The 15490-nt window shown below is 35.4% G+C and overlaps 1 protein-coding gene across 5 annotated transcripts in view; it reads left to right on the top strand.

Moving 5' to 3' along the window:
- VPS54 (VPS54 subunit of GARP complex) overlaps window positions 1-15490 on the top strand; it is a 102837-nt gene that overhangs the window by 31610 nt on the left and 55737 nt on the right. For all 5 annotated transcript variants that reach the window (XR_011569298.1, XM_070798872.1, XM_070798870.1 and 2 more), the window contains exons 4-7: window positions 850-928; window positions 3486-3520; window positions 5581-5712; window positions 8903-9288. Coding sequence is in view for 4 of the 5 variants with exons in the window: in XM_070798872.1 (XP_070654973.1) it covers window positions 850-928; window positions 3486-3520; window positions 5581-5712; window positions 8903-9288 (632 nt within the window). In the remaining variant the exon portion in view is untranslated. The remainder of the gene's footprint in view (window positions 1-849; window positions 929-3485; window positions 3521-5580; window positions 5713-8902; window positions 9289-15490) is intronic.

Raw genomic sequence — 15490 nt, 5'->3', positions numbered from 1 at the left:
TGGTACAGCCACTTTGGAAGATAGTTCCAGAATACTGCCATCAGAATTCTGAATATTACTAACCCAGCATTATTTTTCCTTACCACATTGCACTTTCCCATATGTCCTATGTATGGTATTTGAAAGATAACAGTGTTAGTGGTCATCTAATCTGAAATCAGAGTGGAGTTTCTTTCTGACTTTTTTTTTTGGATTCAGAGGATGTATTAACTAATAATTTGTCTTTCTATTTTGGGTGTATAGGTTTAAAATTTTTCTTCCTTATTTTGAAAAAGTTGCTTAAAAAAAATTTGGCTGTGTTGGGTCTTCGTTGCAGCATTCGGGATCTTCCTTTGCAGTACATGGATGCTTCAGGGAGGCATGCAGGCTTGAGCTTCTCTTTAGTTGTGGGTGGGTGCCAGTGTGAGGGGTTTCAGTAGTTGCAGCTCACAGGCTTAGGTGCTCCAAGGCACATGGGATTTTAGTTCCTCCACAGGGATTGAACCCATATCCCCCTGTGTTAGAAGGCAGATTCTTAACCATTAGTCCACCAGGGAAGTACCCCCATTGATTTCTGTTATAAAAATAAGGGTTTTTTTAATTGACTTTTCCACTTCATTCCAAATTTATGGAGATTTTGCTGTAACTGTATAAAATGGGTAAGTATATAGACATTCATGCATCTAAGTGATATTTGGTTTATTAAGCATACTTGTTACTTGTATTTAAGTTCAAGAGGCTAGTGATATCATATTAGAAAATTTTAGAACTTATTTGGTATATCCTGATATTCTGTTGTTAAATATTTTAATGCTCTGAATACTCATATTGCCACATAGCATTGATAATATTTATTTGTCTTCTAAATAGAGAGAAAAGATTCATGAGAGATGCAAGAATATTTGTCCTCCTAAAGATACCTTTGACAGAACTCTCTTACATACTCATGGTAAGAATATTTGCTGTTTGTAGCATAGCATAAATATTAATGAACAGAATCTTAATTTGGGGACCTTGTTAACTGTAATATCTAATTTTTATTTCTAGCGAAATTTCTATAGCCTACAATCATAATCTTTTGTAAAACTGTTAAAAAGAAAAATCATGGATCTGATGGTAGTGTTATCCTTCAGTTCAACAAATACTTTTTTAATATTCAGGTACTTTGTACTTTGCTTGTTGCCTAAAAATACAGGAATAAGAAATAGTCCCTATCCTCATGAAGCTGATGGTTTCCTGAACAAGGTTAAACAAACCAATTGCAGCACTGTATATTGAACAATAAGTTCAGCATGGTAATATTGTAAAGAGTTCCTAACTTAGGTTTATGAAAACTCCTAGTTAATGAGGATTGTCTGTGTTTTAAACTATCAAGAAATATTTATGTGGAAAAAGGCATTCCAGGAAAGGAAACAGTTTATGCAAAGTCTTAGCATATTCTAGACCTGCAAGAACTTAGTATGCTGGCTCTACTGTGAACCAGAAATGAGCTGAAGAAGTAGGTAGGAGTCAGATCATGAAGAGCCTTGTGTATCATGCTAAGGAATTTTTCTTTTCTAAAAGTAGTGTAGAGCTCCAAAATATTTTAAATCAGACATGCTCAGAGTTGTGATTATTCATTTCACTGTAAAAACAGTTGTGGATAGTAAATTTATAGATGATAAAACTGGAGGCAAGAAGAAAGTTGAAGGCTATTGCCATAATACAACTGAGGAATCATGTGTCCCTAATAGCAGTTATAATGAAGATGGAGAAAAAATTAGATCTTTAAGATATGCCTCAGAAATGGATACACAAGTTTTGGTTGTCAATCGTTCGTTAGTAATGGAGCAAGATGGTTAAAGATGATTCCCAGATTTTTTACTTGGACAGCTGGCCAGGTGAGAGGTACAGTTTGGTGAGAGAGGTGATATTGGAAGAGCAGGAATTCTGGAGGAGATGGAGGGTGGTTTAATTGAAGTTTTGCAGAGAAGGAGAAGTCTGTTATTTAACCCGAAGCTCAGGAAAGAGATCTAGGCTGGAGATACCAAGTATAATAGATGTTATCATAGACCACATGCTGGCCAATAGCATGGTAGCTGAATCCAAGGGCCTAGGTGGGATCACCTAGGAAGATGTGAGTAGTAAGGAGAAAAGAATGATAGAACAGAAAGCTGTCACATTTAAATGGCAGTAGAAGATGAGGTACTTGGAGACTAAAAAGTAGTAGTCAGAGAGTAGGAGAGTCAACCAAGAGAGAGTTCCACCTTAGAAATAAAAAGTAGCTAGAATTTCAAAGAAATGTGAATGATTAGTCCACAGTGTCAGAATACTTCAGGGATAGAGCAAGTTGGCACAATGAGAAGTCTCTATGGATTTGGCGATTTGGGAGATCTTAGGGAGAACATTTAGACTGAAGTAGTGGTTTCACTTTTCACTTTCATGCATTGGAGAAGGAAATGGCAACCCACTCCAGTGTTCTTGCCTGGAGAATCCCAGGGACGGGGGAGCCTGGTGGGCTGCCGTCTATGGGGTCACACAGAGTCGGACACGACTGAAGCAACGCAGCAGCAGCAGCAGCAGCAGTAGTTACAGAAATGTCAATAGTGTGTGCTAAAGGAGCAAGTATAAAAGTAAGAAGGGGAGACTGCCAGTATAAATGTGACTTGAAGATCTGAGATGTAAAGTTTTGACTAGAGGGAACAGAATCCTTCTAGTTTGTTTCTATTAGTAGTTGTGGTAGAAGGATGTTTTTGCAAGGCCAGGATTAGATGAGGCAAGAGAGATATTTGCATAATCCTGAGGGTGAGTGCTTCCTGAAATTTGCACCTGAGATTCTCCTTTGCCTTAGTCTACACTAGGCCCTGGGTTTTATCTTTCTTCATCATCATCATCATTTTTTTTTTTTTTTGATGGAAGAGAACTGAGCGTGTTTGTATGGTAAGAGGAAAGGCCTTCTAAAAGGTTGCAAGTATGGAGAGGCAGGGTAGTTGATGAAGTGAACTCAGAGAAGAGGCAGGAGAGGATGGAGTCTAAGTACAGAAAGCTGAGTTTGGAAAGGAGGGTGCCTTGTCTTGAGATCTGATTAGAAGACGAAGATGAAGGAGGTTCATTTTCAAGAAGCTTGTAGATGATACAAATTAAGATGTCTAAGAAGAAAACTAATATGGTATTAAAAAAACTTTGATCAAAGAAATTCTGGATGGGATGGTAGATATTTTGAACAATAAAAATAGTATTTCTGTAAGATAGTACCAAGCTTTCTGTGTCCATTTTAAAAAGATTTGAAATGTATTTAGTTGTTTTATTGCTACTATACAATTGATAAAAATTATTTGAAACATGTCTTATTCAGCACTTTGCCTACTACTAGACATAAGGAGGTGTTTATTTATTGAAGAAAGAAACTTAAGTGGTTATTTAGTTGTGACCTAGTATAGTGTTGAATCTGTCAAAATATATTTTATGGAAATAAAGTGAAAACAAGTTTTAAAAAATCATATTTTTCCTTTTCTTTTTAAAAATAGATAAATCCAGGACAGATCTGGAGCAAGTACCTAAGGTAACAAAGCCTGAAAAATGAGAATACAGCTTTTTAATATTTGATCTTTAATTTTGTCTTGAAAGAAACTTTCACTGGGCTGTTTTCTGATGCTTTGACCACTTTGATTTTTCTGGGACTTTATTGCATCACTTTTATTTGCTCTGTTTTGCATTATCAGTCTCTTCTTTATCACCAAAAACTACAAGTATATTTAAATCTCGTCATTAAAAAAAAAATTTGATCTTATTGCACCCTCAGTTGCTCAGTCATATCTGACTCTTTGCAACCCCATGGACTGTAGCCTGCCATGTTCCTCTGTCTGTGGAATTTTTCAGGCAAGAATACTGGAGCAGGTTGCCATTTCCTCTTCCAGGGGATCTTCCAACCCAGAGACTGAACCCGCATCTCCTGCATCTCCTTCATTGGCAGGCCAATTCTTTACCACTGAGCCACCTGGGAAGCCCCCACTGATCTTATTACCCCACCAAATTATTAGAGATATTTTCTTTGTATGAAAATTTGTGTAGAGGCATGTAATAGATGAATGTGTTTTTGTTTTCTGGGGAAAGAGTCCATTGCATTCGTCAGATTCTCAGAGGTCTATATTGCTTTTTAGGGTGAGAAGAGACAGAAAGATGAAAGAAACAGGAAAGGGCAGTCATGTTTAAAGTTCTTTGATTTCTACAAAACAAAATTCAAACTCTGTAATTTAAGGCCCTTAATTATTCATTTCCATCATAGTCATACTCTTAACTTTTGCCTACTAATCTTAGACATTCTTTATTTTTTCTTTTTTACACATTTTTTACTTCAGACTTTTTGCTGGCTTCATGCTTTATTTGCACTGTTCCTTTAGCCTGAAAGACTTTTACCTCTTCATATCTTATCTTGTATAGTTTCTTGCTTAAATGGCAACTTGTATGAATACATTTCCCCCCAAATGAAGATCATTGGACCCTTTGCCAAACTCTCATAGCATTTTATCTAGATCCCTACTGTCCCTTTTAAGACATTTGTCACTCTTTTCCTTATAAAATATTTATGTATATGTTTTATCACATCTTTGTGGTGAAAGATCCTTGAGATTAGGATCTCTGTAATAATTTAGCTTTGTTTCCACCTTAGTGCCTAGCATAAGAATAAATCATCATAAACATGTATTGAATTAATCAATCCTTTTAGTTATACTAGAGGGATTAGAAAATATACTCATGTCCCTAGTTAGATTTCCCAATCATCAGTTAGTTCAGTTCAGTTGCTCAGTCATGTCCAACTCTTTGTGACCCCATGGACTATACAGTCCATGGAATTCTCTAGACCAGAATACTGGAGTGGGTAGCCTTTCCCTTCTCCAGGGGATCTTCCCAACACAGGGATGAAACCCAGGTCTCCTGCATTGCAGGTGGATTCTTTACCAGCTGAACTGTAAGGTAAGCCCCTTGTGTTTAGAGATGGGGTTAAATAAATAAATTTTGTAAAGTATGAGGTAAATAAAGCTCTTTATACCTTTCTAAGAGAGTTTGGTCTGTCAGTCATGGGAATTCACTGAGAAATTTAAAAAGAGAACTTGATTATAATAGTTACAGTTGCATTTTAATGGTATGTCTGACGGTAGTATAAAGCATGGATTAGGGAAGGATATCGGTAAGTAGCCATTTGCTGTAATCCAGAGATAGATTTTTATATACATAGCTTGTTATGGCAACCCACTCCAGTACTCTTGCCTGGAAAATCCCATGGATGGAGGAGCCTGGTAGGCTGCAGTCCATGGGGTCACTAACAGTTGGATATGACTGAGCAACTTCACTTTCACTTTTCACTTTCATGCATTGGAGGAGGAAATGGCAACCCACTCCAGTGTTCTTGCCTGGAAAATCCCAGGGACGGCGGGGCCTGGTGGGCTGCCGTCTATGGGATCGCACAGAGTCAGACACGACTGAAGCAACTTAGCAGCAGCAGCTTGTTATCACTTCCTTTTTCTGTATATGTCTGAGATTCAAGTTAATTATTTTAATGAAGGGGATATTATATGTAAAGAAAATGTTTATCTAATTGAGGGAAATGCATTTTTTTATTAGATTTTTATGAAACCAGATTTTGCCTTGGACGATTCCTTAACTTTTAATTCAGTTTTACCATGGTCTCATTTTAATACTGCTGGTGGAAAAGGAAATCGTGATGCAGCTTCCTCAAAGTTGCTGCAAGAAAAGGTAATTTTTATTTTTTCCATGTAGAAAACTATTTTAATCAAATGATACAATTGGGTTAGCCAAAAAATTCATTCAGATTTTTTGTGATATCATACAGAAAAACCTGAATGAACATTTTGGCCAACCCAATATTTGTGTGTGTTCATAATTAGTTATTTAGTAAGCACTAATTCCTTTAATTTCATCCTTATTGTTACTGATAATTTGAACCCTTTAAATCTTAACTGATAAAGTAACAGTATTTTGTTTCAATACAATACCAGTTGTTCTGTTGAAAAGGAAAAGCTTATTGTCTGAGTGCTTCTTATCCAAATCAGCAGTTGACAGAAATTCAGATGAAAGGATGTAGTAGATAATGCAATTAATTGTTTTACATTTATTCCAAACAATATATTGGCTAATTTTATATTCTTTATGATTTAAACCACAGAAAATGAACTTTTCCTAAGAAACTGTTTTTCCTCCTTTACACATAGTAATGATGATTCTTTTGAAGCAAAAATATCATAGTTAAAAATTAGTGTTCATTTAGCTTTGCAAAGCTTTGCAAAGCCTAGCCTTTTGCATGTCTGCAGTTTTTCAAAATCTTATATATAATGTTCTATATTTCAGAAGTCAACACCTGAAAGTCATTTAAAATGTAAAACTTTAAACAGAACTCACATATCAAGACTCTTGTAAAACTGGAATAGGAAGTAAAGACCTTTGATCTCTGTTCTTTCCTAGCACTCAAGTTTAGAACATTTCTGAAACTGACTGTGGTTCCTAAACTGAGATGAAGCATTCCGTTATAGTCTAATGACAGCTCTTGGCAGTCTGAAAGCTTGTCTCATGTGGGTTATTCAATAAGTTGGGTCTAGTCCTCTTCAACTGAAGAAAGGGCGACTTAGGAAAGGAGAAGAAATGTGAGGAAAGAATTATGAGTATGCCTTCCCCATAGTTGAAAACGAGTTCCCTTTTTTTTTTTTTTGGCAACATTTCCATCTATGAAGGTTTTCCTTGAGTAAAAATAAATTCATAAATCTTAGGAAAAGGATAGATTTATGGACATAGACTCAGTCCCAGACTGCTTTTTTTACATTCCAAGTATATCCTGTTGTATACCTTAAAAGAGAAAAACAACAGAAGCCAATAAAAATTTCATCAATCTATACAAATGCTTTTATGAATACTTTAAAAAATTGTTCCCTTTATAGAATTTTTAATAGGAAATGAATTATGAAAATATTATGTCTTTGAAAAGAATATATCAATGGAATATTGATAAATTGCAAAAATCTTTGAAACTCAAATGAAATACTTTTCTTATGCTAAATGTTAAGAGTGACTAATGGATTTTTTTTTTTTTTTGGTAAGTTGCAAAATCAGCTTTGTTACTTTTACATTTTGTTTCCTTCTCATTCTGCTCTATTCTTAGAAAAGGAATGGAAAACAGGATTCGAAGACAGGATTCAAACTTACTATATGATTGATGACAGTTGTTTTATCTTGCTAGTTTTAAAGAGGGGATGCTAGCAAGGATTAGAGAAATTTATATCTTATCGTAGTGCTGCTATCCAAAGTTGTGTTCTGCGATGAGATTAACGAGTTCGGTTTAGAATGTAAATCATTGTACTGTTTCCTTCATTAAGAAAGTCTTTCCATGAAAAATTCTAGCAAAGTTCCTCTTTTCGTCTTGGACCTCTTGAACAGTTCACAAACTGGCAGCAGCATATGGACTGCATTTCGAGTAGCACTGTCTTAAAGGAGTTACTCGTTCTCCATTTTCTGAAAATTGAGTTACTTTAGCTTGTGATGTAACTAAGTACTTTCATCTCCTTATTGCTTTTTAGGTAAATAAATGAGCAGTCATTGAGGATAAAAAGAACAACAGCAAAAGAGTATAAATGCAAGAGATTTAAACTATAAAAGAATGTCTTGTTTGTAATCTATTTATTAATATATTATTGAAGGAGCCTTATTGAAGATATGCATCATCCTGCATAGTTTTAAGGAAACAAGCTTGGTGACCAAATAATCTCTTAATTTTATGAGTCCTAAATGTAGAAAGCCCATTAACCCTTTAACACTGTGAATTCTGAGATGTTCAGAGATAATTCTTGAAGTTTGAGCTATGGGTTGAAGACTCTAAAAGTAAAAAAGTGAGAGACAAATAGAAAGATAATATAGCCAAAAAAAGACATATGCAGTTTTGAAGGAAGAAAAGACAACTCAAATTTTAGGACTCCATATTTGAAATTAGAAAGCATTTTTAATATATGTTACTCTAGGAATTAATTTTGATAGTGTTACTGACAAACTATATATGAATTAATTGTTTCAGGCTTCTATCAGTCATTTAAGAGGAAAGCACATTGGAAATAACGTGGATTTTATGAATTGATAAAAGAATAATTGCTGAAATGTAAAATAAACAGCCCTGGGGGAGAAAAAGATCCAAATGAATTCTGGTACATTCTACAATTAGTGACTTGATCACCAATCTGTCTTTCATGAATTCTGTAGTGTTTTGAGGCAGCATGGTGCAGTAGAAAGAACTTCAGTTTTTGAGTTAGACAAACCTGAACTCAAATTTCAGTTTTTCTGCTTACTAATTATATGACTTTATTCAAGTAATTTAAAGTTTCTAAGCCTTAGTATCTTCATCTGTAGAAGAAAATAATAATAAAACCTGTATTCTAAGACTGTTGAAATTAGTAAATTATATATATATATATATAAAATACCAGTTCCTGATACATAGAAGGAAGAAGTCAATAAATAATAACCTATAATTATCTTTCAGTCAGATAAATGACTTGATATTGGTGATAATGATGATGTGTAGAGGTTAAGAAAATCAATATTCTCTCTCTCTCAGATCTTAGAACTTCTGAAACTAGCTTATACTCTGAGGTGACGGTGGGGTACTTTTACTTTCTAGAAAGTAGTTGGTGTTTGGAGGGCAGTAGTGGCAGGAGCAGAGGAAGAAGGTAAATCACCTACTGTGATTTTGTCTTACATTTATTAATCTTTGGGCTCTACCTTTCATCACCTTTCTATTTTGTGTGCCTAATAGCAAGCATCATATAATCTAATGGTTCACACAATGGGATTTAAAATACATGTAGAAATATTGTATCATTTTCAGAAAACATTTGGATAGTTAAAATATACTTATAACTCTGATTTTTTTTTCTTTCCTCTTAAGCTGAGCCATTATCTGGATATTGTGGAAGTAAACATTGCTCACCAGATCTCTTTACGTTCAGAAGCATTTTTTCATGCAATGACCTCTCAACACGAATTGCAGGACTACCTCAAGAAAACTTCCCAGGCTGTAAAAATGCTTCGAGATAAAATTGCACAGATTGATAAAGTAATGTGTGAAGGATCACTACACATTTTAAGACTGGCACTTACCAGAAATAATTGTGTTAAAGTATACAATAAACTGAAGTTAATGGCCACTGTACACCAGACTCAGCCTACAGTACAGGTGTTGTTATCTACTTCTGAATTTGTTGGAGCATTGGACTTAATAGCAACAACACAAGAGGTTCTACAGCAAGAACTTCAGGGCATTCATAGCTTCCGGTATGTCCATTAAGTAAGCCATTAGAAATAGTGTTAAATTTTCAAAGGATAAATTTTAGTGTGTAATGAAAACGGAAAAAGTATGAGTGTATTTAGAATTACATGGGTATTTTTTTCTTCTAGATTGACCTGTTTAATATTATCATTCTAAAATTTTAGTCTTACCCTAAAATCATAAGGGCCAATATTTACACAGATATTTGGATCAGTTCCGTTTAGTTGCTCAGTCGTGTCCAACTCTTTGCGACCCCATGAACCGCAGCACGCCAGGCCTCCCTGTTCATCACCAACTCCCAGAGTTTACCCAAACTCATGTCCATTGAGTTGGTGATGCCATCCAACCATCTCATCCTCTGTTGTCCCCTTCTCCTCCCGCCTTCAATCTTTCCCAACATCAGGGTCTTTTCAAATGAGGCAGCTCTTCACATCAGGTGGCCAAAATATTGGAGTTTCATCTTCAACATCAGTCCTTCCAATGAACACCCAGGACTGATTTCCTTAAGGATGGACTGGTTGGATCTCCTTGCAGTCCAAGGGACTCTCAAGAGTCTTCTCCAATACCACAGTTCAAAAGCATCAATTCTTCGGCACTCAGGTTTCTTTATAGTCCAGCTCTCACATCCATACATGACTACTGGAAAACCATAGCCTGGACTAGATGGACCATTGTTGGCAAAGTAATGTCTCTGCTTTTTAATATGCTGTCTAGGTTGGTCATAACTTTTCTTCCAAGGAGTAAACATCTTTTAATTCCATGGCTGCAGTCAGCATCTGCAGTGATTTTGGAGCCCAAAAAAATAAGTCGGCCACTATTTCCACTGTTTCCCTATCTATTTGCCATGAAGTGAAGGGACCGGATGTCATGATCTTAGTTTTCTGAATGTTGAGCTTTAAGCCAACTTTTTCACTCTCCACTTTCACTTTCATCAAGAGGCTCTTTAGTTCCTCTTCACTTTCTGCCATAAGTGTAGTGTCATCTGCATATCTGAGGTTATTGATATTTCTCTCGGCAGTCTTGATTCCAGCTTGTGCTTCATCCAGCCCAGCGTTTCTCATGATGTACTCTGCATATAAGTTAAATAAGCAGGGTGACAATATACAGCCTTGACGTACTCCTTTTCCTATTTGGAACCAGTCTGTTGTTCCATGTCAAGTTCTAACTGATGCTTCCTGACCTACATCCAGATTTCTCAAGAGGCAGGTCAGGTGGTCTGATGAACAATGGATGGAGGTTTGTGACATTGTACAGGAGATAGGAATCAAGACCATCCCCAAGAAAAAGAAATGCAAAAAAGCAAAATGGCTGTTTGAGGAGGCCTTGCAAATAGCTGTGAAAAGAAGACAAGCAAAAAGCAAAGGAGAAAAGGAAAGATATACCCGTTTGAATGCAGAGTTCCAAAGAATAGCAAGGAGAGATAAGAAAGCCTTCCTCAGCTATCAGTGCAAAGAAATAGAGGAAAACAATAGAATGGGAAAGACTAGGGATCTCTTCAAGAAAATTAGAGATAGCAAGGGAATATTTCATGCAAAGATGGGCTCAATAAAGGACAGAAATGGTATGGACCTAACAGAAGCAGAAGATATTAAGAAGAGGTGACAAGAATACACAGAAGAACTGTACAAAAGAGATCTTCACGACCCAGATAATCACGATGGTGTGATCACTGACCTAGAGCCAGACATCCTGGAATGTGAAGTCAAGTGGGCCTTAGGAAGCATCACTATGAACAAAGCTAGTGGAGATGATGGAATTCCAGTTGAGCTATTTCAGATCCTGAAAGACGATGCTGTGAAAGTGCTGCACTCAATATGCCAGCAAATTTGGAAAACTCAGCGCTGGCCACAGGACTGGAAAAGGTCAGTTTTCATTCCAATCCCAAAGAAAGGCAATGCCAAAGAATGCTGAAACTACCGCACAGTTGCTCTCATCTCACATACTAGTAAAGTAATGCTCAAAATTCTCCAAGTCAGGGTTCAACGATACGCGAACCATGAACCTCCAGATGTTCAAGCTGGTTTTAGAAAAGGCAGAGGAACCAGAGACCAAATTGCCAAGATTCGCTGGATCATCGAAAAGCAAGAGAGTTCCAGAAAAACATTTATTTCTGCTTTATTGACTATGCCAAAACCTTTGACTGTGTGGATCACAATAACCTGTGGAAAATTCTGAAAGAGATATTTGCATAAAGAAGTAAAATTAAATTCTCTAGTAGATGAAATTGATAAAAGGCCAGTCACAACTTTGAAACCGATAACATTTTAAAAATGTTGAAATAGCTTTGTGTCAAAGTAGAGAAAGTGGAGAAAGGAATACCACTTCATTTTAAAAGCTATTGAATAAATTTTAAATTAGATAATTATTCAAATTCATGTCTAATTTGCAGTCTGTCACATTGCAAAAAATTTCACATGATGGTGGAAGATACCCAATTTCTTTTGAGGCTTTATTTTGAAAATACCTTTAAAATTAGGATTTTAGTTATTTTATGTTTGATCATGTCAGATATTTAATTTGCAGATCAGACCAGTTATAAGTCATCAAAATTTCTTGATATATTCTGAAAACCTTCAGAATATATTACATTATAGAGCACATCTTCCATAAAACTTCTCTGTAGTCACTCAATGGTGTAAGATTTAGGTGGGTTTCCCAGCAGATAGGACTTCAACAAGGACTTTGCAGGCCTGCTTAACTGAATGAAATCTTCAATATGGGCTTCCTTGGTGGCTCAGCTGGTAAAGAATCAGCCTGCAATGCAGGAGACCATGGTGCGATTCCTGGGAGGTATAGGCTACCTACTCCAGTATTCTTGGGCTTCCCTGATGTCTCAGATGGTAAAGAATCTGTCTGCAATGTGGGAGACCTGGGTTCGATTCCTGGGTTGGGAAGATCCTCTGGAGAAGTGAACAGCTACCCACTCCAGTATTCTGACCTGGGGATTTCCATGGACAGAGGAGCCTGGCAGGCTACAGTCCATGGGGTCAGAAAGAGTCAGACACAACTGAGCGACTTTCACTTTATCTTAAATATAAAATTATTTTAATTGAATTATAAGTTCTTACTAAGAGTGTGTAATTGGAATATTTATTTAGAAAGCACTTTAAAAAAAATTGGCCCAAATTTAATTATGCAAGTGAATGATTGATTCATTTATTTTAGAAATGGTAATTGATCATCTGTTACATGAGAGACACCTGGCAGAATGCTGGGACTATAGCCATGAACAAAGCAGAGATGCTTCCTATTCTGTTTCTGCAATTTATTTGTCAGTAGGGATACAGAAATTACTAGGTAGTTATGATATGGTGCAGTACAGTATGATGATGAGTGTACAGATTGCTATGGAGTTTAACCTTAGGGGAAAAACCTTCTCCAGACATTTATGTTTACAGAAGTTTGGATTATAGATCTCTTTGAAAATGTATTTTAAGCTGTGGTCAGACCTTCTTTCCATAAAAGTATACCTGTACGTAATACTTTGCAATCAGTTTTGGGTGGTTTGTAGTCCTTTGGAGTCTACTTTGAATTTCTCAGCATGGGAACCCAGGGTGACTAAATGATTTTTCAGTTCAGTTCAGTTCAGTCGCTCGGTCGTGTCCGACTCTTTGCGACCCCATGAATCGCAGCACGCCAGGCCTCCCTGTCCATCACCAACTTCTGGAGTTTCCCCTTTACCTCTGAAATTTTAAATATTTCTCTTTTAAATGTGTGCATGGAATATGTTTTTAAAATTAATAATTTTGTCAGTATTTTAGCAAGATGGACTTCTGTAATAACAGAAGCTGTTTTTCACTTGTCACTACTATATAATTAAAATGTTGATGAATATTAGCAACTGATTCTACAAAGTAGAATGCTTCATCCTCTGAACAGAGAAATAGAAACAAAGATTAAATGCTTGGCTGCTGAACGCAAATTGTGAAACTATTCTAATTTTTACTCCAAAGGTCATGCAGTTTATCTCATTTTCTTGACTCATAAGTTTATGCCCAATAATATTGATTAAAAGTATAGTTATCCAAAGCTATCTGGAAAATATTTAAGAACAGGGTTGAATATTTATTCCTAGTAGATTATGATTTATTGGAAGGCAAAGTGAAAATTTTATAATCTTGTAATCATCTTGAGCTGGAATGCAAGGAAGAGTTTACCTTTATTTTCAGGCTCACTTTTTTGGTTTGTATCATAACTCAGAGGACAAAATATTCTTCATAAAAAAGGGCATATAATTTTTTAAAGACTTTCAAATATTCTAGTTGTCTACCTTTTGCTCATGTATCTTTCTAATATTTTTTAAGACCTGCTCTTTTATAAAGAGCATTTATTCTTCACATAAAATATATACGAAAATATATTTGATCCTTGACATATTGCAGGTTTCGTGTAGAAAAGATTTAGTTATGTTGAAATTCAGGGGTATAATGTTATTTGCTCTGTCTTATTGTAAAGGTTTATGTAGAACCTCTTCTCAGTTTTCACCATTGTTAGTTTTTTTTGTTACTACTTACTACCACCACCACTATAAAATCCAAGAACATTTTTTGAATACTTTGGTATTCTGTACAAGATACTATGCTAAGAATATTGTACGTATTGATATTATTTGATGCCACTCCCCATTCCAGAAAACCCCTCTGAGATAGTCTTGCCTCATTTTAATAGATAAGAACAATAAAGCATTGAAAATCTTAGATAACTTGTTGCAAGTTATACAAATAACTTGCTCCAAGTCATAGAGCACATTATAAAACAGTCGAGTCAAAATTCAGTCAAGATCTCATTGGGCCCAAGAATTATGTATACTTTTTAATATATTTCATTGAGGTTTTATAGGATCTCAAATAGATCACTCTGAACATCAGTGCTAATTTTCTAGTGCAAGAGGTGTTAAACTGTGGGCAATTTACAGATTTGCTAAGCGAGAAACCTACCATAGTAATAGATTTTAGGATAAAAATTAATGCAACTAGTTTTTCTAGTTGTTTGCCGCCGCCTTTTTCTTTTTGAAAGAAAAGGTGGGAAACATTCAGAGTTAATTACAGGTTCCAGTTTACTGTAACAAGATTCTATTGATCAGAGAGGCCACCTTAGGATTCCACTTAAGGGATTTTTATTGTTGGAAGTATTAAAAGGTATTTAATATCTTGTTTGCTCCTGATATGGTCTTACATAATTTAGATTTTCAAAACATTGTAACATAAAAACATCCACATTGTATGCTCTGAGATGAAGTCAAAACAACAAATTTCCTGCTATTTGATGAAAATAGTATTACTGCTGGGTTTATTGATATGTAAGTTTTTCTGATAAAAGCAGCACAGAAGTCATTGTTGTGAACCCACAGCTTAGTAGAAGAGTTGAATTCATGTACAAATTGAGGCATATTAAAGTAGTAAGTATTAGAATTGCTCTGATTTATTTAGGTGGATATATGGACCTGTGTATGTTTTTAGAAAGGTATTTTTAGTTATTTGTCATTTCAGTATATTTCTTCCACCACTCTTAATTACTGCGTGTGATTATTAGGATGATGATGTTGCTTTTGTTGTTCAGTCATGTCCAACTCTGTGATCTCATGGACTGCATCATGCCAGGCTCCTCTGTCTTCCACTGTGTCCTGGAGTTTGCTCAAATTCATGTCCATTAAGTTGGTGATGCTATCTAACCATCTCATCCTCTGCTGCCCACTTCTTCTCATACTTTTAAAATGAACTGTTAACGGATCTGTCTTTAAATATTTTAGGTAAGGTTAATAATGTTCAGTACAATTGCATCTATTGATAAAGTAGTCAAAAATATTGTAAACACAGAGCAAGGACGAAAAGGTGAATCTTATAAAACCTTATAATTCTAAAAGTTTTGTTTAAGGATTCACTTAAATCTATTAACATATGTTATCTTATACCTGTGAGTACATAATAAATATTATTTGATACTAGTATTGAAATTCATATCTGTTCTTCTTTATTTATCAGACTTTAAAATTAAGAGGCATAGAAATGAAAGTACTTAGTAAATAACTAAAATACAGTAGTATCTGAGGTTGAATAGAACTTCACATTTAAATTATTATGCTGAATATCACTAGATGCAGTCCTCTGGACTTCCTACCATAATTATTTGTTGGGATTTGCTGAGGACTGCTTATACCTGAAGGTAACACATACTTGAGTGGTAACCTCTAGTCTACATTCAAAAGGA

The sequence above is a fragment of the Bos indicus genome, chromosome 11 (assembly GCF_029378745.1).
Source record: "Bos indicus isolate NIAB-ARS_2022 breed Sahiwal x Tharparkar chromosome 11, NIAB-ARS_B.indTharparkar_mat_pri_1.0, whole genome shotgun sequence".
Classification (NCBI taxonomy): domain Eukaryota; kingdom Metazoa; phylum Chordata; class Mammalia; order Artiodactyla; family Bovidae; genus Bos; species Bos indicus.
Note: the sequence above shows the minus strand (reverse complement) of the source record. Positions and strands in the feature narration are given on the sequence as shown.